Consider the following 26,292-nt stretch of genomic DNA (forward strand, 5'->3'; position numbering starts at 1 on the left):
CCGGAGCGCCTCTGGCCCTACACAGGCAGCTCTCCTCCACTGTGTTAAGTGAATAGTGGGTTGGAATCGCATTCAGCTTACTTATTGATTAGGCCAGTGTATTGTTTCCCCATTCCCCCCCCCCCCTTTTTTTCCATACACACCTAGTGAGTAAGCACAACATATTTGCATTTTTTTTTATTCTTCCAGTTTACTGTACTTCTTCACGGACTTTCACACAGGTTCCGTGTCTGTCTGTAGCTTCTACACTTCTTATATTCTCACACTCAGGGCGCTAGTGTACATCTTTTCATTTTTAATTATCTATTTTGTGTGGTATAACTATCTGATTTAAGGGAATAAAAATGTAAAGTTTGAAAATTGCAACGTTTTCAAATTGTTGTGAAATTTTTGATATTTTCATAACTAAAAGCAAAAACATCGACCAAAATGTACCACTAATATGAAGTACAACATGTGATGAATAAAAAACAATTGCAGAATCACTGAGAGATGTTGAAGCGTTCCAGAGTTATTACCTGAAGGTGACTGGTCAAGATTGAAAAAATTGGCTTGGTCAGGAAGGTGAAAACTGGCTTGGGGGATGAAGGGGTTAAAGAGAAAAATGTTGAAAAAAAAAAAAGACCTCTGATTAAGAATTAAACATTTATTTACTATTTTCAAATAAAAAAAAAAAAGTCTTTCAAATTCCTTACAGACACCAGGAAACTATTCACCTTTATATAGAAGGCCGTAAAAGCAGTGTGTGTGTGGGGGAGAACTGTGCATGCAAAGGCGTCTCTGCACACCCATGAATGTACACACTTTACCACACTCATCTGATACATTCTTCTACGTGCAGAGCAAAGGCACATGATGCATGCGTGTATCTCCTTCACACTAGCGTTCACAAACATAGCACTATTATTGCACAATCATTTGTCTTCATCTGTAGAAGCAATTTTGCTTAAGAGGTGCTTGTTCCCGAAATGTGACTGCAAACTGGCATTTTTAATGGAGAATTGTCCCTTATGTGATCCATGTTGAAAGATCTAGAATCTGGTCCATCTAGTTGGCTTTAAATACACATGTATTAACAATGACAAAATGCCATGCATGGGTAAATAAAATGTGCCACGCTCGTAATGTGAATTGTACCCTAAGAAAAGGGAAGGTAAGCATTTTAAACACTGGCCAAGAAGCTGGAGTACCTTGATGGTTTACATATTTACTGCTGGTGTGTGGGATTCTAAGGGTTACATTAGAGTGTATTAATGCTATCATACATTCACATGAACAGGACAGGCAGCATGAAAACAAGCTTTAGTATCTTTCCAGAAGATATCATGAATGTAAAACGTTTTCTGTGCATAAGAGACCGTACCTTTGTGGACATGACTAATGTACACAGAAGGAGCCGGATATTTCTTATACGTCAGTGCTTGACATAAAACAGACTGGGGTCTGTTAACACATGATTATTGATATAACAAGAGCATAAGACCTATCACCAAGTATATAAAAAATAAAATAAACTATGTAGGGCACCAAATATACAGAAATCCAAAGATCTTTGGTTCGAATTAGAAAATAAAAAGTAATATATAAAGATGTGGCAAAAAGGCAAATAAGAGCGCTAGCAACTGAAGAAAAATAGAATAAATATGTCTGGGATAAATGAAAAAGCATAAATGCAAACAGTTGGGGAGGGAAGGAATGAGGAATATAAAATGACTATTGCCTGTGTGTCATTTGTTTCAGTCCAGTTACACACAGATCATTCCGTTTTAGGCAGAAAAGGCTGGTTTTCCTCAGGGTGGGGTCCAGGATCACTCAAACATCTTTGTAAGCGTTGGCTGTTCGGGTTTTCACTAGGGTCAAACACATCATCTGCCCCAGGTGAAGGAGGCTCTCGGGCTACCATGGTGATTCCACCTTCCTCATCACCTTCCTCTTGGGTCTCATCAATCAGATCCACAGACTCCGGGGAAGCTGGGTCAATGGTGATTACTGGAAGATTCTCAGAATCTGACTTTGGTTCATAAGAGATAGGATCTGAGTAGAAGAAAAGTAACAAAATGTAAGGCAAATTTCAGCAGTAATATAATGAAAGTAAAATGTATGTTCATACAGTGTTTCTGATGTAGTTTTTGTTGCGGATTCTGTACCAAAATCCACAGAAAAAAATTCTTTGGATCTGCTTAAGGCCATGTGCACACGTTAAGTATTTGGTGAGAATATCACATCAGTATGTGTAAGCCAAAACCAGTAGTGGAGCAATCAGGGGAAAAGTATAATAGAAACACGTCACCACTTCTGTATTTATCACCCACTCCTGGTTTTGTCTTACAAATACTGATATAAAAAACTCACCCAATACTCAACGTGCACACGTAGCCTAAAACAAGTTTCCTATTAATGCTTAGAATGCTCCAGTCACATTTTTTAACATGAGCTTTTAAAGTAGTTTAGAAATAGTGTTAGGTTAAACCTTTACCACATTTTCCAAGGATTATTGCATTGATTTTTGATGCATTTTTTGTAATATTTTTTGGCAGTGGAAATGAGCAAAGAAAAAAATAACAACTCATTGCTAAACCTTCTACTATAATTAAAAACACATTTAAAACCACGATGACAAAAGGCATAAAAAACGCAAGATGCACTAAGAATTTTCCACTTCAGCACAAGATGCACTAATAAAATTAGTAAAAGAGCAGCAAATTACTGAATTATCAGGGTATGTGCACACGGTCAGGAAACGCTGCGGATAGGATGCAGCGCACTTGCGTTCTGCATTACAAGCAAAGTGGATGGCCCATGTCCACTGTGCGTCTCTGTGCACCTGCGGATCACCCGCGGACACGGACATGCGGCGCGTCTTTCCATACGGCTACATGTCAATTTCTCTTGCGGATCTCTAGTCTCTGCAAGAGAAATTAGATGAGTGCAATGTATTGATTGAGGTGAATCCGCGTGGTTCAATGAACACATGCGGATTCACCTGCGTGCAGCGCTTTGGACGCAGCTTAAAGTATACTGCGTTCAAAGCGCTGACAGTACAGATCGTGTGCACATACCCTTACTTGCTGTTTATACACCACAAAATAAAATTTAGGGAAAAATTTGCATCCTATTTCTTTTCTGGTTCAATAGCTAGATTCTAATAACAGATTATAATGAAATAAATACAGTGCTGTGCAAATTAATTGGGACAAAGCAAAAAAACATTTTTGAATATTTAATAATAAAATGTTATAATGCACTGTTACATACTAATTTTAGTAAGAAATATGTCCTCCTTTAGTAGATATGAGATTTTCAATGCGTTTCGGCATTGATTCTACCAAATTTGTGCATAAATTCTTCAATTCTTCATCATTGAACCACACTTGTATGGCACTGTTTATCATGCGTTCTTTGGTTGTACAGTCCATTTTGCCAAGACGTCTCTTCACAATGCTCCAAAAATGTTCTATAGGATTTAAGTCTGGTGAATTGCCAGGCCAGTCCAGCACTTTTACTTTATTTTCTTCCAGGAATTTCTTCACACACTTGGAATTGTGTCATGGAGCCAAATCTTGTTGGAATGTCCCTTCAAATTTACACATGAATGGCACAATAAAATGTTTTAATAAGACTATGTATTTGGATGAATTCATCATACCATCAACAAGAAATAAGCTCCCTGTACCATCAGCTGTAAAAAAAAGCCCCAAAACATCTGTTTTTGAGGGTGTTTTACAGTTTGTTGAATATGATCAGCTCGCAATGGTTCATTTTTGCTTCTTCTAACAACACTTGCTCTGTACACTTGAACAAAAAGATGGGTTTCATCACTGAAAATTACCTTTTTCCACTGGCTAGTTGTCAAAGATTTATATTTTTTGCCCATACGAGTCGTTTTGCCTTCATTGGAGATGTCAGAAGTTGTTTCTTTACTGGCTTTGTTGCCCTCCGACCAACTTCCAGAAGCCTGCGCCGTACAGTCGAATCACTAATATCAATACCTGCAGTGAACAAGTCTCTTTGGAGGTCTTTACTTGTTTTTCTTGCGTTCATTTTACTATTTCTGATAAGTGTTTTATCAGTTCTTGGTGTCGTTTTTCTTTTTCTTCCACATTTCCCTTTTCGTTTTAGAGAAAACGATCCAGTTTCATTGTGTCTGTGAATTATTCTTGAAACGGTAGATTTTCCAATACCAACGGTGGAAGCGATTTCTCTTACAGTCAGACTTGTATTAAGAGTAATAATTCTAGACCTCTTCCATGGAGTAACATCCAGGCACGAATCACACAGAGAAAAAGTACACTAAACCACTCCTCACAGAAACAAGCTCTCAACTGAAGCTGAGGGGGCAGCTAGCTGTTATTTTCTGACTAAAACCAGTCAAACCACATTTTGTTACTCAAGGTTGTACACTCACACCTGTTCAAAGCAGTTAAAACTGGTTTGAATCACTGACTGGTAACCAACTTATGATTTTACTTAAAAAATGCTTTGTCCCAATTAATTTGCACAGCACTGTATTTGTCCAACTTTGGCTTGTGGACATTGCTTTTATATGATGTATTTTGTTGCCATAAAAACATGTGAAAAAGGGAAGGGGGCTTTAGTGTCCAACTCCCAACCCCCACACACCATTTTGTTAGAATTAGATTTAAAAAGCCAGTTATTTATTGGGATTTATTCAGCAACATGCAACTCAAACCCAACAGACATTGTGAGTACCGCATAGATGCACGGTCACTATGACCTAGTGTTCCTCTGCATGCTTGAAGAGACAGGGTCGCAAAAGCCATAAATATAGGGATGCGAAGGTGTTGGTGTCTGTACTTAATAGAAGGTCTGGTCCAAAGTCTGAAGTTTAGTGTCTGGTTTTGGTTCTGAAGTGAATGAGTATTCCCATCTTGTAAAGTGATGGTATAATCACAAGAATATGGCATCATTTATGATCACGAGGGTTTGACCATTCCAAAGAATGAAGGAGCAAGTCAATTCAGGACCGCAGGCTCTTCACAACCATGATAAGCAAGCAATATGAAACACAGATCCATTCAAAAGAATTGGGCTGACTACAGTTTCCTGCACAATCAGGTGACCAAGAGCACTGTGGCCCTTTCATTCTTTTAATCAGTGGTGATCTGAAAGATCAGACCCTCATCATCTTATTATAAAGTAATGGTATATCTTAGTGATATACTGTCACTTTATGAGATGGAAATATCCTTCATGTCAGCCAAATTAATTTTGAGGTCTGGTGTCTATGTATTTAGGGATCATATGTGGAGCATATGTTGCTTCAGCAATCACAGTGTTTGAGAAGAGAGGAAAAAGAGATGAAAAGAGACATATGCAGTCAAGTGTTTGCAGGGTTAAAACACTCTTCGGTAGATGGTGCTAAGAGGGAAGTTGTCTGATGACCAAATCCTGAGCCAAGTGCATGTCACAACAAAAAGCTCTCTGTCCGATCATGTGCCCATACCATCAGGATCCGTGCAAATTATATGAAGCTTCATCTAGGAAAATATATAAAATTGTACCATATTAACCAGATTAGGAATATCTCTCTATTATTTTGTTACGGCAAAAATAAGTCTTCGTACCATGTTAGCCTGATGAAGATACCCAAGTAATCTTGAAAGCTTGCCATTTGTTTTTACCTTTTCAGTTAAGTCATTAATAGGTATAAACCACTGAGGACACTACATTTTCATTATTTTTTCATATATTGTATATGGTACATGCATATAAGGTTCTGCTTACACTAGTGTTCTGACTTCAATTTAGAACAATGGATACCTATAGTGTCAAACTGATATAGGCTTAAAATGGGGCAGAACTATAAATTCTGCACACCATAAGATAGAGTAAGATAGATACTTTATCATCATAATATATAAAAAAAAAACAGGATAATATGGAGGGCACAACCACACAGAAAAATTAGCTACAAGCATGCATAAAAAAAAATACAATACAAAAATGTAAACACAAACCATGAGAAGCAGCAACTCAAAAAAAGAGCATTCCTGAGGAAGCTATAGGCGAAACATATGTTGGGGCTGTGTTGCATCTTGAGGTTTGCATTTAACTTGGTGTAATTTACCTTTCTATGCTTGGATCCTTAGATCAGGAATAGAATAGACATTTATAGGACATTTCATAACTTTCCCAAAATGAAAACATTTACAGCACATGCTCCATTGAACTACTCTACCAATTTATTATATATTTTAGGAGTCGGTCCATTTTATACCAACTCCAACTATAGCAAAGTGGACAGAGACTCAGACTCCACAGTCCTGCTAGTGACCAGTTTATTGAGCCCAGCTCATGCTTCTGGAGACATGCACCTGTAAATTAGGCAAGCTCTCATCGCTACAGAAATGTCAAACATGTGGACGCTAAATTTGATTTAGACACACTGGAGCTCAGAAGGGAGGGGGGCATTTGGAGGGGCAAGGAGCCATTTTGCTTTTCCAGAGCCTTTGTACTACCAGTAACGTGGAAGCCCCCTATATTTTCATTGACAGATGACGGACCTGAGTCGGGACTTGCTTTTTTGTGGACCGAATTGAAGCTTTTATTGGGAACATTTCACATAACAATTTGGCTCACATTTATCCTGTGCTTTACACTGAGCACTTACACCGGGGTTTCCATTTAAATCTCCGAGTGACGTAATTCGGATGGAACCCCCGAGGGATCCATTCACTATAATGAGGCACCAATGCACCAGCATTGCAATGCATTTTTGAACTGTCAGTTTTGCTCTCACAAAACCTTGTTAGATCATGCATGATCTAACAAGTTTGCTAGAGCCTGGTGACCCGGAAGTCGTCATGGCAACGATCGGGCCCCGCAAGGAGTGCAGAGGGAGCTCCCTCCCTCTGCATGCCTGCTAAATATTGCGATCGCAGCATTTGGGGGGTTAAAGTGGCGGGAGCGGTGTCCGCACCGCTCCTGGCACAGAGTGCCGGTTGTCAGCTGTCAAAATCAAATCAGCTGACACCTGGCAGCAATCGCACGTGTACAGTTTCTGTGTGTGCAAAATCGCATACACATACTTAGTACATCCAAGGTCGGGAAGCACTTCCTAACCAGGATGTACTGAGTACGTCTAAGGTCAGGAAAGATTTAAAGGAGTTCTCCGGGAACGAGATAAAATGGCATCCCTTCCAGTCTGCAGCCCATACTGACACATGACTAGGACGGGCTGCATTTTGAATTATACCAGGGGCGCCATTTTATCTCATTCTTGGAGAAGCCATTTAACCACATATTCAACACTGTGCATCACTACTTATTCATGCTGTTTGTGGTTCACTTTTGGATCTTGTTTCATTTTATGAACTTTTTATGCTTACTGGCTATTTAACCCCTTACATTCATATGACGTAATAGTACGTCATATGTCGACTCCCTGCCTTTAATGCAGGCTTGCACGCCTATCCTGCATCTTTCCGGGCACATGACTGCTAATTTAATCAGCAACTATGTGCCTCTAACAGCTACAAGTGGAGCAGGACTGTCCACGGCTGTTAACCTGTAAAATCCTGCTGTCAATCTCTGACAACAGCATTTAACATGTGCGTCAGGAGGGCGCGTCATCCCATGCTCCTATTGGCGAGCTCGTGACGTGATCCCAGGGCTCCAATGGGTTGTCATGACAGCCGAGGGTGTGGTGATGACCCCCGTGCCTGTCATTACGATACTCCTGTGAAAGCGATCCCGTGGCTGATATTCATAGGAGATTGTGATTTTCTCAAAACCTAGCAGTGCTGATTCACTTCTATGTATAGAACAAACAATTAGATTATCACAGCTTTAAGTCTCCTAAGGGATATATTAAATGCAGTAAAAATTAAAAACGTTTTTTAAAAATATGAAAAAAAAAAAAGGAAAAAAAAGAACCGATACGTTCATAATAGTCCGATATATCAAACTATAATATAAATTAAACAGCATAATGAAAAAGAAAATCGAAAAGCCAGAATTACGTCTTTTTGGCTGCTGCAACATTGCAATAAACTGGAAAAGACTGTATCTACCCCAAAATGGTAACAATAAAAATATCAGCTCAAGGCACAAAAAATAAGCCCTCACCCAGCCCCAGATCATGAAAAATTAAAGTGTTACCGGTCTCGGAAAATGTCGACACAAGAAAAGATTTTCTTTCAATAAAAACAAAAATTTAAAAATAATACATGTTTGGTATCTGCGTACTCGTACTGACCTTGAGAATTATTGCGAGGTCAGTTTTACTGTACAACATGGTAAAAAACAAATCTGATCTGTGTTCTATGTTTTGGTGTGGATAAAATAGGGCTATAGGAGATTTCCAAATCATCGCATTCTTATTTTCTTCACATTTTACAGTGTTTCATCTTTTTTGGATTTGGGATTGTATTCTAAAATTCATATGCCACAGATATATTTTTCATCTAAACACTCACCTGAACCAACACGTGCTCTGGAAAGAGTAGGCGAATCCAACTTGTGTGCAGGAACAGTTAAATAATTAGCAGCCTGAAACAAATAAAGGTAAATCATTTAAATGGTAGTCTTTATCATAGATTTAATGGTAAAATGGGACCAAAATCCATAACGCCATCACTTAACAGGGGATGTGTCATCCTCATATTGATGATTGAAGAATTGCTTCATCATGAATTGAAGGAAATAAGAGATGAGCACTCAAACACTCCACATGACCCCTATTCAGCTAGGACCCCCTGCTGTGAACAGGTAATTAAAGTCTGTTACCTGATGGATTTCAGACAAAGTTCAGGCACAGTGTATACAAGTGCATAACTAATGAAAATATTTAACCTTTCTCTTTCTTCCGGTACGTTCCCCTCTTCATTTAAACATGCCATCATAACCCCTTTACTTAAAAATAAAATCCCTTGACCAGAACTGCGGTACTAACTGTGGACCAGTCTATAAGCTTACCTTCACTTCCAAACTCTTGGAGCGCTTGGTCCACGCTAGTCTAATCCGCTATCCCTCAAATAACTCTGTTCTTGACTCTTTACAAGCTGTTGAGGGCAGGTTCAATAGAGTGTAAAGAGCGAAAACCAAAGTCTCTGAATATCTACTAACATTGAAATCTAATAGCCACTACTACTTGCGGAGTCTCATGGATCTCTCGGCAGCATTCGACACTGTGGACCACCAGCTCCTCACTATGCTCCACTCCTTCAGTCTCAAGGACACCGTTCTCTCCTGCTTCTCCTCCTACCTCTCTGACTGCTCCTTCACTGTATCTTTTGCCGGCTCATCTTCCTCTCCTTGTCCCCTTACTATCGGGGTTCCGCAGGGCTCAGTCCTAGGCCCCCTCCTCTTCTCTCTATGCACTGCTTCTATAGGATAAACCATCAGATATGGTTTACAGCAGCGGTCCTCAAACTTTTTAAACAGGGGGCCAGTTCACTGTCCCTCAAGACCATTGGAGGGCCGGAATATCATTTTTTTAAAAAAACTATGAACAAATTCCTATGCACACTGCACATATTTTATTTTGAAGTAAAAAACAATACAGGAACAAATACAATATTTAAAATGAAGAACAAGTAAAGTTAAATCAACCGGTATTTCAATAGGTAGGTAACTGTACCCAATAGGCAGCATAGGTCCCCAATAGGCAGGTAAATGTCCCCAATAGGCAGCATAGGTCCTCAATAGGCAGGTAAATGTCCCCAATAGGCAGCATAGGTCCTCAATAGGCAGGTAAATATCCCCAATAGGCAGTATAGGTCCCCAATAGGCAGGTAAATGTCCCCAATAGGCAGCATAGGTCCTCAATGGGCAGGTAAATGTCCCCAATAGGCAGCATAGGTCCCCAATAGGCAGGTGAATGTCCCCAATAGGCAGGTAAATGTCCCCAATAGGCAGGTAAATGTCCCCAATAGGCAGCATAGGTCCTCAATGGGGAGGTAAATGTCCCCAATAGGCAGCATAGGTCCACAATGGGCAGGTAAATGTCCCCAATAGGCAGACTGTTTCCCCCTTATAATGCCCTATGCAGGCTGTTCCCCCCTTATAATGCCCCCTGCAGGCTGATCCCCCCCTTATAATGCCCCATGCAGGATGTCACCCCCCATATAATGCCCCATGCAGGATGTCCCTTTCTCCCACCATATAATGCCCCATGCAAGATATCACTCCCCGGTCTTTATAATGCCCCATGCAGGATGTCACCCCCCCATATAATGCACCATGCAGGATGTCACCCCCCATATAATGCCCCATGCAGGATGTCACATACCATATAATGCCCCATGCAGGATATCACTCCCCATATAATGCCCCATGCAGCATGTCACCCCCCAAATAATGCCCCATTCAGGATGTCACCCCCCATATAATGCCCCATGCAGGATATCCCCCCCCTCTCTTTATAATGCCCCATGCAGCATGTCACTCCCCCAAATAATGCCCCATGCAGGATGTTACCCCCCCATATTATGCCCCATGCAGGATGTCACCCCTAATATTATGCCCCATCATAATCAGTGCAATCAGGTAATCAGTGCAACGGCGCAAACCTAACACTGCCTGTAGTTTACTTCCCAAAATCCTGATGACAGGTTCACTTTAACCCCTTCGCAACCTTGGGTTTTGTCGTTTTTGCTTTTTCGTTTTTTGCTCCCCTTGTTCCCAGAGCCATAGCGTTTTTATTTTTTGGTCAATATGGCCATGTGAGGGCTTATTTTTTGCGGGACGAGTTGTACTTTTCAACGCCATTACTAGTTTTACCATATCATGGACGGGAAAAAAATTCCAAGTGCGGTAAAATTGCAAAAAAAGTGCAATACCACAGTTGTTTTTTATTTACTTTTTTTACCACGTTCACTGAATGCTAAAACTGACCTGCCCTTCTTATTCTCCAGGTCATTACGAGTTCGTAGACACAAAACATGTATAGGTTCTTTTATATTTAAGTGGTGAAAAAAAAAAAATATATATATAGCGCCATTTTCTAAGACCTGTAGCGTGTCCATTTTTCGGGATCTGGGGCTGGGTGAGGGCTTATTTTTTGCGCGCCGGGCTGACATTTTTATTGATAACATTTTGGGGTAGATCCGATGTTTTGATCGCCCGTTATTGCATTTTATTGCAATTTTGCGGCGACCAAAACACGTAATTCTGGCGTTAAGAATTTTTTTCTCGTTACGCCGTTTATCGTTCGGATTAATTATTTTTTTATTTTGATAGATCGGGCGATTCTGAACGCGGCGATACCAAATATGTCTATGTAGGCTTTTTTAAAAAATATATTTTATTTTGAATGGGGCGAAAGGGGGGTGATTTAAACTTTTATATTTTTAATTTTTTTTATATTTTTAAAAACTTTTTTTTTCACTTGTTGCTTGCTTCAATAGTCTCCATAGGAGACTAGAAGCAGCACTCATTTGATCGGCTCTGCTGTATACAGGGGACGAGCAGAAATGGTCCTGTGCTATGAGCGCCGACCACTAGGTGGCGCTCATAGCGACCAGATCATGACAACCACAGGCGTCTGCTGCAGACCCTGGGTTGTCATGCCCACCCATCGGTGACCCGCGATCACGTGACGGGGTCACCGATGGGCGGGGCTTATGACGCGCTACCCGGAAGCGCGCGTTAAATGCCGCTGTCGGAGATTGACAGCGGCATTTAACATGTTAACAGCCGCGGGTGGATCGCGATTCCACCCGGGGCTGTTGCGGGCACATGTCAGCTGTAAGAATCAGCTGACATGTGCTCCGTTCAGTGAGGGCTCAGCGCAGCAGCCCTCACTGAACGGGGGGATGCAAAATGTGCGTACTAAGACGTCATGGGTGGCAAAGGGCACTCAATTCTCCTGTAACTGTTGAACTATTTGCTACTTTGTGATGTCTTTATTGTTTGTACATGACCCCGCTTAATTGTGAAGTGCTGAGGGATATGTTTGCGCTATATAAATAAAAACTATTATTATAAGTTGCGGAGAAGTGACACTTTTCACCAATGAGTGGTTAACTCTTCCTGTCTTCAAAGGAAATTATAGCAGACTCTTTGGAGACAGATTCAACTTATGAATATTGTTTATTTTGTGAGAGGCATAGGTCCTATAGTTACGGGAGACATATTTTCAGTATCTTGGCGAACGTAACACATTTACTTACAGTACAGACCAAAAGTTTGGACACCTTCTCATTTAAAGATTTTTCTGTATTTTCATAACTATGAAAATTGTACATTCACACTGAAGGCATCAAAACTATGAATTAACACATGTGGAATTATATACTAAACAAAAAAGTGTGAAACAACTGAAAATATGTCTTATATTCTAGGTTCTTCAGAGTAGCAACCTTTTGCTTTGATGACTGCTTTGCACACTCTTGGCATTCTCTTGATGAGCTTCAAGAGGTAGTCACCGGAAATGGTTTGCACTTCAAAGGTGTGCCCTGTCATGTTTAATAAGTGGGATTTCTTGCCTTATGAATGGGGTTGGGACCATCAGTTGTGTTGTGCAGAAGTCTGGTGGATACACAGCTGATAGTCCTACTGAACAGACTGTTAGAATTTGTATTATGGCAAGAAAAAAGCAGCTAAGTAAAGAAAAACGAGTGGCCATCATTACTTTAAGAAATGAAGGTCAGTCAGTGCGAAAAATTTGGAAAGCTTTGAAAGTGTCCCCAAGTGCAGTTGCAAAAACCATCAAGCGCTACAAAGGAACTGGCTCACATGAGGACCGCCCCAGGAAAGGAAGACCAAAAGTCACCTCTGCTTCTGAGGATAAGTTTATCCGAGTCACCAGCCTCAGAAATCGCAGGTTAACAGCAGCTCAGATTAGAGACCAGGTCAATGTCACACAGAGTTCTAGCAGCAGACATATCTCTACAACAACTGTTAAGAGGAGACTTTGTGCAGCAGGCCTTCATTGTAAAATAGCTGCTAGGAAACCACTGCTAAGGACAGGCAACAAGCAGAAGAGACTTGTTTGGGCTAAAGAACACAAGGAATGGACATTAGACCAGTGGAAATCTGTGCTTTGGTCTGATGAGTCCAAATTTGAGATCTTTGGTTCCAACCACCGTGTCTTTGTGCGACGCAGAAAAGGTGAACTGATGGACTCTACATGCCTGGTTCCCACCGTGAAGCATGGAGGAGGAGGTGTGATGGTGTGGGGGTGCTTTGCTGGTGACACTGTTGGGGATTTATTCAAAATTGAAGGCATACTGAACCAGCATGGCTACCACAGCATCTTACAGCGGCATGCTATTCTATCCGGTTTGCGTTTAGTTGGACCATCATTTATTTTTCAACAGGACAATGACCCCAAACACAACTCCAGGCTGTGTAAGGGCTATTTGACCAAGAGAGAGAGTGATGGGGTGCTATGCCAGATGACCTGGCCTCCACAGTCACCAGACCTGAACCCAATCGAGATGGTTCGGGGTGAGCTGGACCGCAGAGTGAAGGCAAAAGGGCCAACAAGTGCTAAGCATCTCTGGGAACTCCTTCAAGATGGTTGGAAGACCATTTCTGGTGACTACCTCTTGAAGCTCATCAAGAGAATGCCAAGAGTGTGCAAAGCAGTCATCAAAGCAAAAGGTGGCTACTTTAAAGAACCTAGAATATAAGACATATTTTCAGTCGTTTCACACTTTTATGTTAAGTATATAATTCCACATGTGTTAATTCATAGTTTTGATGCCTTCAGTGTGAATGTACAATTTTCATAGTCATGAAAATACAGAAAAATCTTTAAATGAGAAGGTGTGTCCAAACTTTTGGTCTGTACTGTACCTCACTGGGCGGCATGCGCATCAGTCCCAAATTAATATTGGACAGCTGGATAACAATATATAGGCCATGATTCCTATCTATGGAAAGCTAATATCTTTTTTTTTGGGGGACATAGCCACATCTCATTGACCAGCACCCATATGAGGAGGTATGTGGAGTGACTTATCTAATAAAAACAGATTCTGAATTATAATCATTGTCCAGTTCCGGAAGATACAGCTTGCTGTAGGATAGTTCCATTTCCCTAATCTGAGTGCTTCCTCCGCTAAGATCTGCAACATTTCTGTGACATTGGGTCTAGTACTTTTCTTTTGCTATCCATTTTTATTTTATGTGATTGTATATACTGTATTATTTTGTCCCCTTTGTAACATATTTTGTATACTTTTATAAACACTGCCTACTTTATGGATTATTAATATAAAATGTAATAGCTTTGTTCCTCTTGCTCTATAAATCGCATCCTGAAGCCATATGCTACCTGTATCGGGTGTCCAATCCACCTGTATAAATGGATTGGTGGTGGCAGCTAGTTTATCTTGGGTTATTGTAGAGCTTGACAGTGACAGATATTCCACGTGTTGGAATCGGATGTGTATATACTATACTTTCACTGTGAGCTGCCCAATATCTGGCCTAGTAGTGAAAGGGGCCATGGCCTTGTCCAATCAATCAGTCAATTGCAAAATTGTCCTGACTATTTCTGCCTCCACAGAGTGCTGGTTTGTGTCGAATTGGTGGCAGCGGGGGGGGGGGGAGGGGGGATATCTCTTTGATCCCCTGGCTGTTCCCCTGATAGCTGTCCTGAACTAAGATTATAACATTTTTTTCTCCCCATTAAGTACACATTCATGAAATTTGAAAGTATCATAATGGCAGACATCTTTTCGATACTTCCACTGCAACAATGCTAGAACCACAGTTTACCATTAACTGGATCTATGATTAACCCCTTTATGACCAGGCCAAATTTTTGAAATGTGACCCATGTCACTTTATGTAGTAATAACTCTGGAATGCTTCAACATATCCCATTGATTTTGAGACTGTTTTTTCGTGACATATTATACCGTATTTTGCGGATTATAAGACACACCTCAAATTTTGGGGACGAGAATAGGAAAAAGAATGTTTTTTTTTTTTTCATAAGCCGTTGCGCGTTTACCTGGGAGGGCAGAGGCGTTGGTGGAGCGGGGTCCAAAGTGGTAGGGTCGAGGCAGGAGTCGGGAGATCACCGCTGCCGGAAGCTTCAGCCTTCTGGGAAAATGGCCGCTGGAGGCGGCGCATGCTCAAATTGAGATTTTGGCACCGAGATCTCAATTGCGCATGAGCCTCCTCCTGCAGCCATTTTCCCAGAGACCGCCACATAGACCAGTATGGCAGGTGCGGGCCTCCGGCTTTTACAAATTGTCGGGCGGAGTCCCCGCACCACTGAACACCTATTGCAAGCAAGGGGACCACAGCATGGGGAACGCAGCCATCTTCCGATTCCTGCCTCTGCCGGAAGGCAGTAGCTTCCGGCAGCAGCGATCCTGGGAGCCCGCTCCACCAACGTCGGTAAGCGCTTCGGATAATACAGTTCGCATTATAAGACGCACCCCCATTTTTCCCCCATTTGGGGGAAAAAAGTGCGTCTTAGAATTCGAAAAATACGGTACTTTATGATAGTGGTAAATTTAGGTTTTCTGTTTATATATAAAAATATCAGCCTATCAAAATTTCTAAAAATTTTCAATTTTCAAACTTTGAATGATTATCCCTTTAAGGCCACAGCCCCACTATCAGTATTTGGTCAGTATTTTTTCTCAGGAGTGGGAACCAAAACCAGGTGAGGAACAATCAGAGAAAAGGTATAATAGAAACAAGTCACCAATTCTGCATTTATCACCCACTCCTGGTTTTGGCTCCCACTCCTGAGAAAAAATACTGACCGACTACTGATAGTGGGGCTGTGGCCTAATCCAGACAGTCATACCACAAAAAAACATTAATAAATAACATTTCCCTCATGTCTGCTTTACATCAGCACCATTTTTAATATGTTGTTTTATTTTCTTAACCTTTTATATGGTTTAAAAATGTAGCAGTAATTTTTCATTTTTTTTTTAAAGTGGTTTTAAAAAAAAAACGTATTTATTTTTTAGGGACCTATTCAGTGTTGAAATGACTTTGGAAGTCGTATATACTGGAAACCCACAAAAGTGATTCCATTTTAAAAACTGCACCCCTCTACGTATTCAAAATGGCTTTCAGGTAATTTATTAACCCGTCAAGTGCTTTTCAGTAATTAATGCAAGGTGACATTACAGCAATGAAAAATTTTTTTTTTTTACCAATTCTGAACAGGCTACTATAGCTGGAATACTTTAAGGTCGATATTTGGCCATGAATTGCAATGGCAAACATGAGGACCACACGATCAATTTCTCAGGGTGCCGATGGGGGTAAAGAGGGATCCACCCCAATCTGTTAACCATGCTGTAGTCACTATTGCCAGCAGTATTTAGGGGATAAACGGCCATGGTCGGTGCCAACACTGATCGTGGCTGCTGCAGCAAGTTGTCAGCTATAGAGGACAGCTGCTGGATTGTCACCCGTCAGAGGACGCTAGTCTCTTATATCGCAGGTCACTTTTAAGTCGTATTGGCGCTCATTAAGGGGTTAATGATGCTTAAATTTACAGTTATATCTGGTAAAATAGTTTGAGATTAAGAGAATTGTGACTAATGTTTTAAAAATGCAAAAAATATTTTGCAATCTACTCTGACTTCAATAGCCTTTTGTGCCAACAAACCACACTGATCCCATTCTTTGCTTTTTAAACAAGGCAATGTGATAAGCATTGCAAAGTCTTTTTAGATTTTGATTTCAGAATTCATTTCGCACTTACCCGCTGATCTCTGTGATGCATTTTTTGTCTTCTGAGTAACATCTGGTTCCAGACCTCTTCATATGGATCGGCAACCAATGTGTGCCGATTGTAAGAGCGCAGCTATATGTGGATTAACAATATAGAACTTTTTAGTGAAGGAAATTTGAGGGGCTGAATATCTGATATAAATAAAACAAGAGAGTAGAAAAATCCTTTAAAAGCATCTCACCCTCTGTCGAGTTTTCTGTAAATTGTTGCGGAGTATCTTGCGGATCTCCTCTTCTTTTACTTTAGATAGTGTTGGAATAACCCTATCTGATAGCTTAGGCTTTGGTTGAATATTCCTACACAGAAAGATTTGTAAGTTCCCATACACAAGCTCTCTTTCTAAACATTGGTTCATGTCAATGGGATGTGCACAAACTAGGGGTGGGGAACCTTTTTTCTGCAAAGGGCCATTTGGATATTTATAACCTCATTTGGATATTTATAACCGTACAAAATTATCAACTTGAAAGTGATCCTGTTATATTCGGTCAAACAATTAACTCACCCCTAGCATGATGGCTGGTACAGCGTCTCTTTGATGAGGCTGTGATGTTTGGTGGTATTAATTATGCTGCTACTCAGAACTGCTTTTCCAGGTTTACTTCGGTCTGGAGCGAAGTTAACTCTTTGCGATAAGTTTTGTGATTAACTGATTGCAGCAGTAAGTAAGTTGTTCTGAACACAGCATGGCTACTCACAGTGGGAAATTCATCACTGCTCATGTAACATTTATAGAACTATGGGAGGTCTGCTATATACACATCACATAGGAGACTGCTGTTTAACATCACAGAAGAGAGACTGGGACTGGTGAATATACACCACATAGGAGACACTATCACAGAAATAAAGACGGCTATAGAGACACACAGACCCACATCACAGACACTGGCACTGCTGTATATACACTACCGTTCAAAAGTTTGGGGTCATTTAGAAATTTCATTATTTTTGAAAGAAAAGCACATTTTTTTTCAATGAAGCTAACATTAAATAAATCATAAATACAACCTATACATTGTTAATGTGGTAAATGACTATTCTAGCTGCAAACATCTTGTTTTTATTGCAATATCTACATAGGTGTATAGAGGCCCATTTCCAATAACCACCACTCCAGTGTTTTAATGGTACATTGTGTTTGCTAACTGTGTAAGAAGGCTAATGGATGTTTAGAAAACCCTAGAAAACCCTTGCACATTTATGTTAGCCCAGCTGAAAACGGTTTGGCTGATTTGAAAAGCTATAAAATTGACCTTCCTTTAAGCTAGTTGAGAATCTGGAGCATTACATTTGTTTGTTCTAGGAAACTCTCAAAATGGCCAGAAAAACAGAACTTTCATGTGAAACTCGACAGTCTATTCTTGTTCTTAGAAATGAAGCCTATTCCATGCGAGAAATTGCCAAGAAACTGAAGATTTCCTACAACAGTGTGCACTACTCCCTTCAGAGGAGAGCACAAACCGGCTCTAACCAGAGTAGAAAGAGAAGTGGGAGGCCCCGATGCACGACTGAGCAACAAGACAAGTACGTTAGTCTCTAGTTTGAGAAATTGACGCCTCACAGCTCCTCAACTGGCAGCTTCATTAACCGGTTCCCGACCGCCCACTGTAGATACACGTCGGCGCTTGCTGGGCTCTGTGCAGCGCCGACGTTTAAAAACGGTGGGTGGTCCCGCAGTGCTTAGGACCCCCAGGGTCCTGCAAGCGCTGCGATTCCGGTGCAGAGCGTTAGCTCTGACAGGGGACATCATCGGGACCTGATTGGATCAGGTCCCAATGATGTTATCCCTTTGCTATGTTCTATATGCCACGATCTATAGTGATCGCGGCATATAGAAGATAGTGGAGAGGGGGTCGTCTTACTTACCTCTCCGACGACCCCTGATACCTTCCAGGACCTGGCGTTGCTATGGCAGCTGGAGGTCACATGACTGCCTCCAGATCTGCCATATATGGTGTCCTGCAGGCTCAGCCTGCAGCTGAAGCCTAGCAGGACACACTGACTGTGAAACAGTCAGCAAAGATCTCATGTAATGTAATACATGTCTATTACATTACATGAGATCAGTGATCAGAAAAATAAAAATTAATGTCCCATACAGGGACTAAGTAAAAATGTAAAAAAAAAAGTAAAAAAAAATGTTTTTAAACTGATAAAAAAAAAAATCACAAAATAAATAAAAATAAATAAATAAAATATTAAAGCAATAAATCCGTATATTTATGCAAAACCAAAAAAAGTACACATATTTGGTATCGCCGCGTCCGAAACAACCCGATCTATAAAACTGTCACACTAATTAACTCCTTCTGTGCACACCGTAATAAAAATAAATAAAAAACGGAGCAAAAAAATATGCTTTTTCATCATATCGCCAAACAAAAAGTGGAAAAAAATGCAATCAAAAAGCAAAATGGAAATAAAAATGTTACCGCTGAAAACGTCATCTTGTTCCGCAAAAAAAAAGCCGCCATACAGCTCCATCAGCCGAAAAATAAAAAAGTTATAGCGCTCAGAATAAAGCAATGCAAAAAAATATTTTTTCTATAAAATTGTTTTATTGTGTAAAAGCGCCAAAACATAAAAAAAATATACAGTAAGTGTAGTATCGCTGTAAACGTACTGACCCGAATAATAACGCTGCCTGAACACTTTTACCACACGCAGAACGGCATAAAAAAACACTCAAAAAACAATTCCTGAATTGTTGGTTTTTGTTAATTTTACCTCCCAAAAAACGGAATAGAAAGCGATCAAAAAATGTCATGTACCCAATAATGGTACCAATAAAAATGTCAACTCGTCCCGCAAAAAACAAGCCGTCACATGACTCTGTCGGCCGAAATATGGAAAAATTATAGCTCTCAAAATATGGCGATGCAAAAACTAGATTTTGCAAAAAGAAAGCGTCTTAGTGTGTGACAGCTGTCAGTCATAAAAACCCGATATAAATCTGGTATCTCTGTAATCGCACCGACCCGAAGAATAAAGTAATCTCATCACTAATACAGCATTAGGAACGGCGTAAAAAATAAATAAAACCAATTCTTCACTTGCTACTGATTTGTTTATTAGGTCTCCCAAAGATCGCAGTAAGGCTCTGCCCACATTTATCCTGCGCTCTGCGCTGAGCGCTTACACCAGAGTTTCCATGTAAATCTCTGAAATACGTGATTCAGACAGAACCCATGACGGAAGATTCCCTGTAATGAGGCAGATATAGGCCACTGTGGATGCCGTCTGGCCTGTGAACCCACGGTGTCATTTGTTTTAGGCGTGCATAAAAGTGCGGTTGGCCACAGTTTTGTGCACTTCTGAAAAAAAGGACACCGCTAAACAGAGGCCAGACGGAGTCCAGAGTAACTCTGCTGCCTCATTACAGTGAATGGATCCCGCAGGGGTTTCATCTGAATTACATCACTTGGAAATTTACATGGAAACCCCGATGTAAGTGCTCAGCCTAGAGCGCCGGCTAAATGTTACATAAAATGTTCCCAATAAAAGCTTCAACTCAGTCCTCAAAAAAAAAGCTAGTCCCCATTCAGGTCCGTCATCTGTTAAAAATATAAGGGACTTCCAAGTTACTGGTAGCAGAAAGGCTCTGGAAAAGGGACATGGCCCTTGCCCCCCAAAAGAAATTCAGAAAATCTTGTGCTCCCAAATCCAAATGCCTATTGTACAATAATTTATTCTCCAATTGTCCAATAGCACTCCGTCCCCCCCAGATCTCGCCGTATGGCTGAGCGGTACGATACAGCCACATATGGGGTATTGCCACTTTTAGAAGAAATTGTGTGACACATTTCGGCACCATTTTTACCCATTGCCCTGTGTGAAAATGTAAAATCTGAGGGTAAAACATTTTTTTGTGGTAAAAATATAATTATGCTTTTTTCACTGCCCAATGGTATAAATTAAAAAATTAAAAAATACTCACTACTTCCCTAGATGAATTCCTTGAGAGGTGTAGTTTACAAAATGGGGTCACTTGTGGGGGTTTCTGCTGTTTTGGCATGTCAGCGACTCTTCAAATGTGACATGGTGTCTGCAACCTATCCCAGCCAACATAGCGCTCCTTTCTCTTCCGAACCCTGCCATACACCAAAGCAGTGGTTTTCCCCCACATATGGGGTATCGGCGTACTCAGGAGAAATTGCACAACAAATTTCATAGTGCAATTTCTCCTGTTACCCTTATGATAATGCAAAATTAGGGAATGAAAAACATTTTTTGTGGGAAAAATGTGAAAATTTTATTTTTACGGCTCAATATTATAAACTTCTGTGAAGCAGCTGGGGGTGCAAGGTGCTCACCACACATCTAGATAAGTTCCCTAAGCGGTCTAGTTTCCAAAATGGTGGCACTTGTGGGGTGTTTCCACTGTTTAGGAACATTAGGGGCTCCCCAAAGGCAACATGGCGTCCGCTAATTATTCAAACAAATTTTACATTCAAAAAGTCAAATGGCGCTCCTTCCCTTTCAAACCCTGCCGTGCGCCCAAACAGTGGTTTGCCTCCACATATGGGGTATCGGCGTGTTCAGGAGAAATTGCACAACAAATTTCATGGTGCAATTTATCCTATTACCCTTATGATAATGCAAAATTAAGGGATGAAAAACGTTTTTGTGGGAAAAATGTGAAAATTTTATTTTTACAGCTCAATATTATAAACTTGTGAAGCTGCTGGGGGTTCAAGGTGCTCACCACACATCTAGATAAGTTCCCTAAGGGGTCTAGTTTCCAAAATGGTGTCACTTGTGGGGGGTTTCCACTGTTTAGAAACATCAGGAGCTCTCCAAACGCAACATGGCGTCTGCTAATTATTCAAACAAATTTTACATTCAAAAAGTCTAATGGCGCTCCTTCCCTTCCGAACCCTGCAGGGCGCCCAAACAGTGGTTTTCCCTCACATATGGGGTATCAGCGCGCTCAGGAGAAATTGCACAAAAAATTTTGGTGTCCATTTTTTCCTGTTACCCCTGCGAAAATAAAAAAATTGGGTCTAAAGTAACATTTTTGTGAAAAAAGTTAGTTAATTTTTTTCTTCCACATTCCAAAAATTCCTGTGAAGCACCTGAAGGGTTAATAAAGTTCTTGAATGTGGTTTTGAGCACCTTGAGGTGTGCTGTTTTTTAGAATGGTGTCACTTTTGAATGTTTTTGTAAATTTTGTTGGAAAAATGAGAAATCGCTGGTCAACTTTTAACCCTTATAGCTCCCTAACAAAAAAAAAAATTTGGTTCCAAAATTGTGCGGATGTAAAGTAAACATGTGGGAAATGTTATTTATTAACTATTTTGTGTGACCTATCTCTGATTTAAGGGCATGAAAATTCAAAGTTTGAAAATTGCAATATTTTAAAAATTTTCGCCAGATTTCCGATTTTTTCACAAATAAACGCAAGTGATATCGAAGAAATTTTACCACTATCATGAAGTACAATATGTCACGAAAAAACTGTCTCAGAATCAGGGGGATCCGTTGAAGCGTTTCAGAGTAATTACTTCATAAAGTGACAGTGGTCAGAATTGAAAAAAATTGGCCCGGTCACGAAGGCAAAAACAGGCTCTGGTGCGAAGTGGTTAAATAGTACACGCAAAACGCCAGTGTCAACGTCTACAGTGAAGAGGCGACTCCGGGATACTGGCCTTCAGGGCAAAGTAAAAGCCAGATCTGAGACTGACTAATAAAAGAAAAAGATTAGTATGGGAAAAAGAACACAGACATTGGACAGAGGAAGATTGGAAAAAAGTTTTATGGACAGACGAATCAAAGTTTGAGGTGTTTGGATCACACAGAAGAACATTTGTGAGACACAGAACTGAAAAGATGCTGGAAGAGTGCCTGATGCCATCTGTCAAGCATGGTGGAGGTAATGTTATGGTCTGGGGTTGCTTTGGTGCTGGTAAAGTGGGAGATTTGTACAAGGTAAATGGGATTTTGAATAAGGAAGGGTATCACTCCATTTTGCAACACCATGCCATACCCTGTGGACAGCACTTGATTGGAGCCAATTTCATCAGGACAATGACCCAAAGCACACCTCCAAATTATACATGAACTATTTAGGGAAGAAGCAGGCAGCTGGTATTCCATCTGTAATGGAGTGGCCAGCATAGTCACCAGATCTCAACCCCATTGAGCTTGACCGTATGGTACGCAAAAAGTGCCCATCGAGCCAATCCAACTTGTGAGAGGGGCTTCAGGAAGCATGGGGGGAAATTTCTCAAGATTACCTCAGCAAATTAACAGCTAGAATGACAAAGGTCTTCAATGCTGTAATTGCTGCAGAGGGAGCATTCTTTGACGAAAGCAAATGTCAATGTCTGGACTATATTTTCTAATCATTTTGCAACTTATTTGATAAATAAAAGTATGAGTTTGAGTTTTCATGGAAAACACAATTGCCTGGGTGACCCCAAACTTTTGAACGGTAGTGTACATCATATAGGAGACACTGGGACTGCTGTATATACATCACATAGGAGACAGTGGGGGTTAAACATACATTACATAGGAGACAGTGGGACTGGTGCATACATCACAAAAAGATACTTTGACTCGTGACTTCTTCATCAAAGGGTCGGGAGCGCAGACTGTGCCAATTCTGCCCACAAAGTACTTCCTGTCACCGTCCAGAGTCAGGACATAATTCTTCATTGCATGCACTGCAGCATTCAGTAATGAATAGTGTTGAGCGAATATGTTCTGTCAAAGTATGCTTGGGCCGAGCTCCGAGAATTTACAGCTGCTCGGTGATATGTTTGAATCGCTCCCCTGTGCATGATTTGCGACTGTTTGACAGCTTTATTACATGGGAGGAATGTGTAAGAAATAGACATTCCTCACATGTAATAAAACTATCAAACAGTTGCAAGTCATGCACACGGGAGCGATTCAACCATATCACCGAGCAGCTATAAATACTCGGAGCTCGGCCCAAGCATACTCGGCGAAAGGGTTAATAGAACATACTCGCTCAACACTAGTAATGAACGCTGCATCCACATACTCACAGTGAAGGGAGGAATTAAAAGGGCTGTTGGTCGCTCGAGGCACTGTGATTCCCGGGAATCTGCCGCAGGAGAGAGGTTCCCCACCCCTGGCATAAACCATATCCAGATAAACCAACTCAACTTGGTACATAAGCAACATACATGCATAAACTCACTTGGAACAACCTCTCAAACACTTCATACACTGACACAATATGTTCTGCACTTACTGCATGGATACTGTTGATACAGCAGATGGGATCTTTCCAATGCCGCCACTCTCTACCAGTTCTATTGCCTGCTTCATCTCCATTTTATGATAAAAGGCAATAAGTTGGGGCTCCGTAGACCTCTCCCCTGCAATAAGGCACTTCTTCACATAAGTTTTATTGAATCTGTTCAATCTGCATTAAAAGACATTTTAGAGCATTACTCAGAATACTGAGATTACACAATGATTATATACATAAAATGAAAAAAAGGCAAGAAACATCCCAAAATATACTTTACTTATATAAATACTTAAAGCGCACCTGTCAGCAGGATTGTACTTAGTAATCTACATAAACTGTCAGGTGGGCGACATCACACGGAGTAAAATGATACCGTTGATGATGAAATACGTCTTGTGGTTCTTGTGTAATCTTTATTTTCATTTCTACCATAATGATAATCCATGTGCTCTGGTGCTCTGCTTCTGTATTCCTATTTGTGCCTTGTGACAGGTCACTGTGCTTTCAGTGACCTGCCTACTGTTTTAAATATTGCCTGTGTAATTTCTGTTCAAAAGTGAAAATTTACATCCCCCAATGTGGCAGCCGCGGCGGCCCGCGTATGCGCACTAGCATCTTTTGGTTACCGAGAGATGCTACTGCAGGCGCCATTTTGCTTCAGAAAAAATAATTTGGGTGCAGCAATATGGCGCCGTGCATGCGCAGCAGCATCTCTCTGATCGAGACATGCTACTGTGCAAGCACGGGCCATATTCCTGCAGGCAAATTTATTTTTCCTCTAGCAAAATGGCGCCCGCAGTAGCATCGGCAAGCAATAGCTGCTACTGCGCACGTGCCATTTTGCTAGAGGGGTTAACTTCTCAGACAGAAAATTCAATAAATCTGTCATATATATATATATATATATATATATATATATATATATATATATATATATATATATATATATATATATATATATATATATATATAACTATTCTTTCTATATCTGAAGCTTGTCATACAAATTAGCTGGCCGTTGGCCATACAAATTAATTGACTATTGGCCAATCGATGTTTCAGCCCGCAGCCATCTCAGATGGCTCTCCCATGCACAGGAGCAGCCAAGCGCTCCAGTTTTCTATGAGAAAGCGGTCACCCGATATGTCTGGCAACAGGTCATCTCCGGGAGAACAAAATGATCAGAAGTTTGAAATTGGACATGTCAGATCCTTAAAGTGAACCCATCACTAAAATTTGCATTCATTTATTTTAAAAGCGGATGTAATCGTAACGACTTCACAAAAAACTCCTAAGCAAAGGATATACCAAACCTTTCAGTCAGATGAGAGGCCTTCAGTTGAAGTCAGGGAAATCCCCACACTGCCCTTCACTGCGGATGTCACTCTCCCATGATGCCTAGCATCAAGGAAAGTGAGTTATGTGCTTATCTCTCTCCAGCACCTGAAACTCTGTAAAAAGTGGAGCAAGATAGACATGCGGACAGAAGAGGTGATGACTTCTGCACAGGTCTGCTGCCTCCACTCCTCTTCCACTGAACTCATACAGTGTACAGGGAGCAGGTATGGGGTGTAAATGCAGGAGGCTGTGCTGTATAGGTGCAGTATGTGTTCTATGGAGGAGGAGGGGGCTGCAGTCCCTGCAAGACAGAGGAGCAATGAGTGGAGCAGAATACTACAGAAGTTATCACCTCTGCTGTGCTGCACTAGTTACCAGCCGTGCACCTTCAGAACAGTATATACTGTACACAGACATGTATACAGATAATTATAGAATACATCTGCATTTACTAAACATATATGCGTGTGTGTGTGCTTCTCTCTATATGTAATCTCAATAAATGCAGAGTTAGCCACATTTATCTATAAACATACACTTTACTTTATTTCTAGGTGTGTACTCTGTGGTATTTATTAAAGAGGCTGCCCAGAATTTAACCCCTTCATGACATTGCTATTTTCTGCTTTTTTTTTTTGTCCCCTTCTTCCAAGAGCCATAACTTTTTTAGCTTTCTGTCCACATAGCCGTATGAGGCCTTATTTTTTGCAGGATGAGTTGTACTTTTAAATGACATCATCCATTTTATCATGTGATGCACTGGAAAGCTGTAAAAAATCCAAGTGATTTGAAATTGCAAAAAAAAGTGCAATTCCACAATTGTTTCTTTTATTTACCATGTTCAGTTTATCGTAAAAGTGACCAGGCAATATGATTGTCCAGGTCAGTATGATTACGCAGATACCAAACATGTATAGTTTTTTTTTATTTAAGTGTTGAAAAATAAATTCGGAAATGACGTCTTTACCGATTCCATTTTGGAGTACATACAATGTTTTGATCACCTCCTATTGCAATTTATGGTGACCAAAAAAACTTA

The 26,292-nt window shown here is 40.6% G+C and overlaps 1 protein-coding gene across 4 annotated transcripts in view; it reads right to left on the reverse strand.

The window, feature by feature from the left end:
* Nucleotides 1-631: 631 nt before the first annotated feature.
* SLC9A1 (solute carrier family 9 member A1) overlaps nt 632-26,292 on the reverse strand; it is a 98,883-nt gene continuing 73,222 nt past the window's right edge. For all 4 annotated transcript variants that reach the window (XM_073666178.1, XM_073666182.1, XM_073666181.1 and 1 more), the window contains exons 8-12: nt 23,913-24,086; nt 16,866-16,980; nt 16,655-16,756; nt 8,439-8,511; nt 632-2,034 (exon numbers count right to left, since the gene is read on the reverse strand). In XM_073666178.1, the coding sequence (XP_073522279.1) occupies nt 1,757-2,034; nt 8,439-8,511; nt 16,655-16,756; nt 16,866-16,980; nt 23,913-24,086 (742 nt within the window). In that variant the 3' untranslated portion in view covers nt 632-1,756. The remainder of the gene's footprint in view (nt 2,035-8,438; nt 8,512-16,654; nt 16,757-16,865; nt 16,981-23,912; nt 24,087-26,292) is intronic.

This window comes from Phyllobates terribilis, unplaced genomic scaffold (genome assembly GCF_046119375.1).
Source record: "Phyllobates terribilis strain yellow unplaced genomic scaffold, ASM4611937v1 Scaffold_2__4_contigs__length_985480577, whole genome shotgun sequence".
Taxonomy (NCBI): domain Eukaryota; kingdom Metazoa; phylum Chordata; class Amphibia; order Anura; family Dendrobatidae; genus Phyllobates; species Phyllobates terribilis.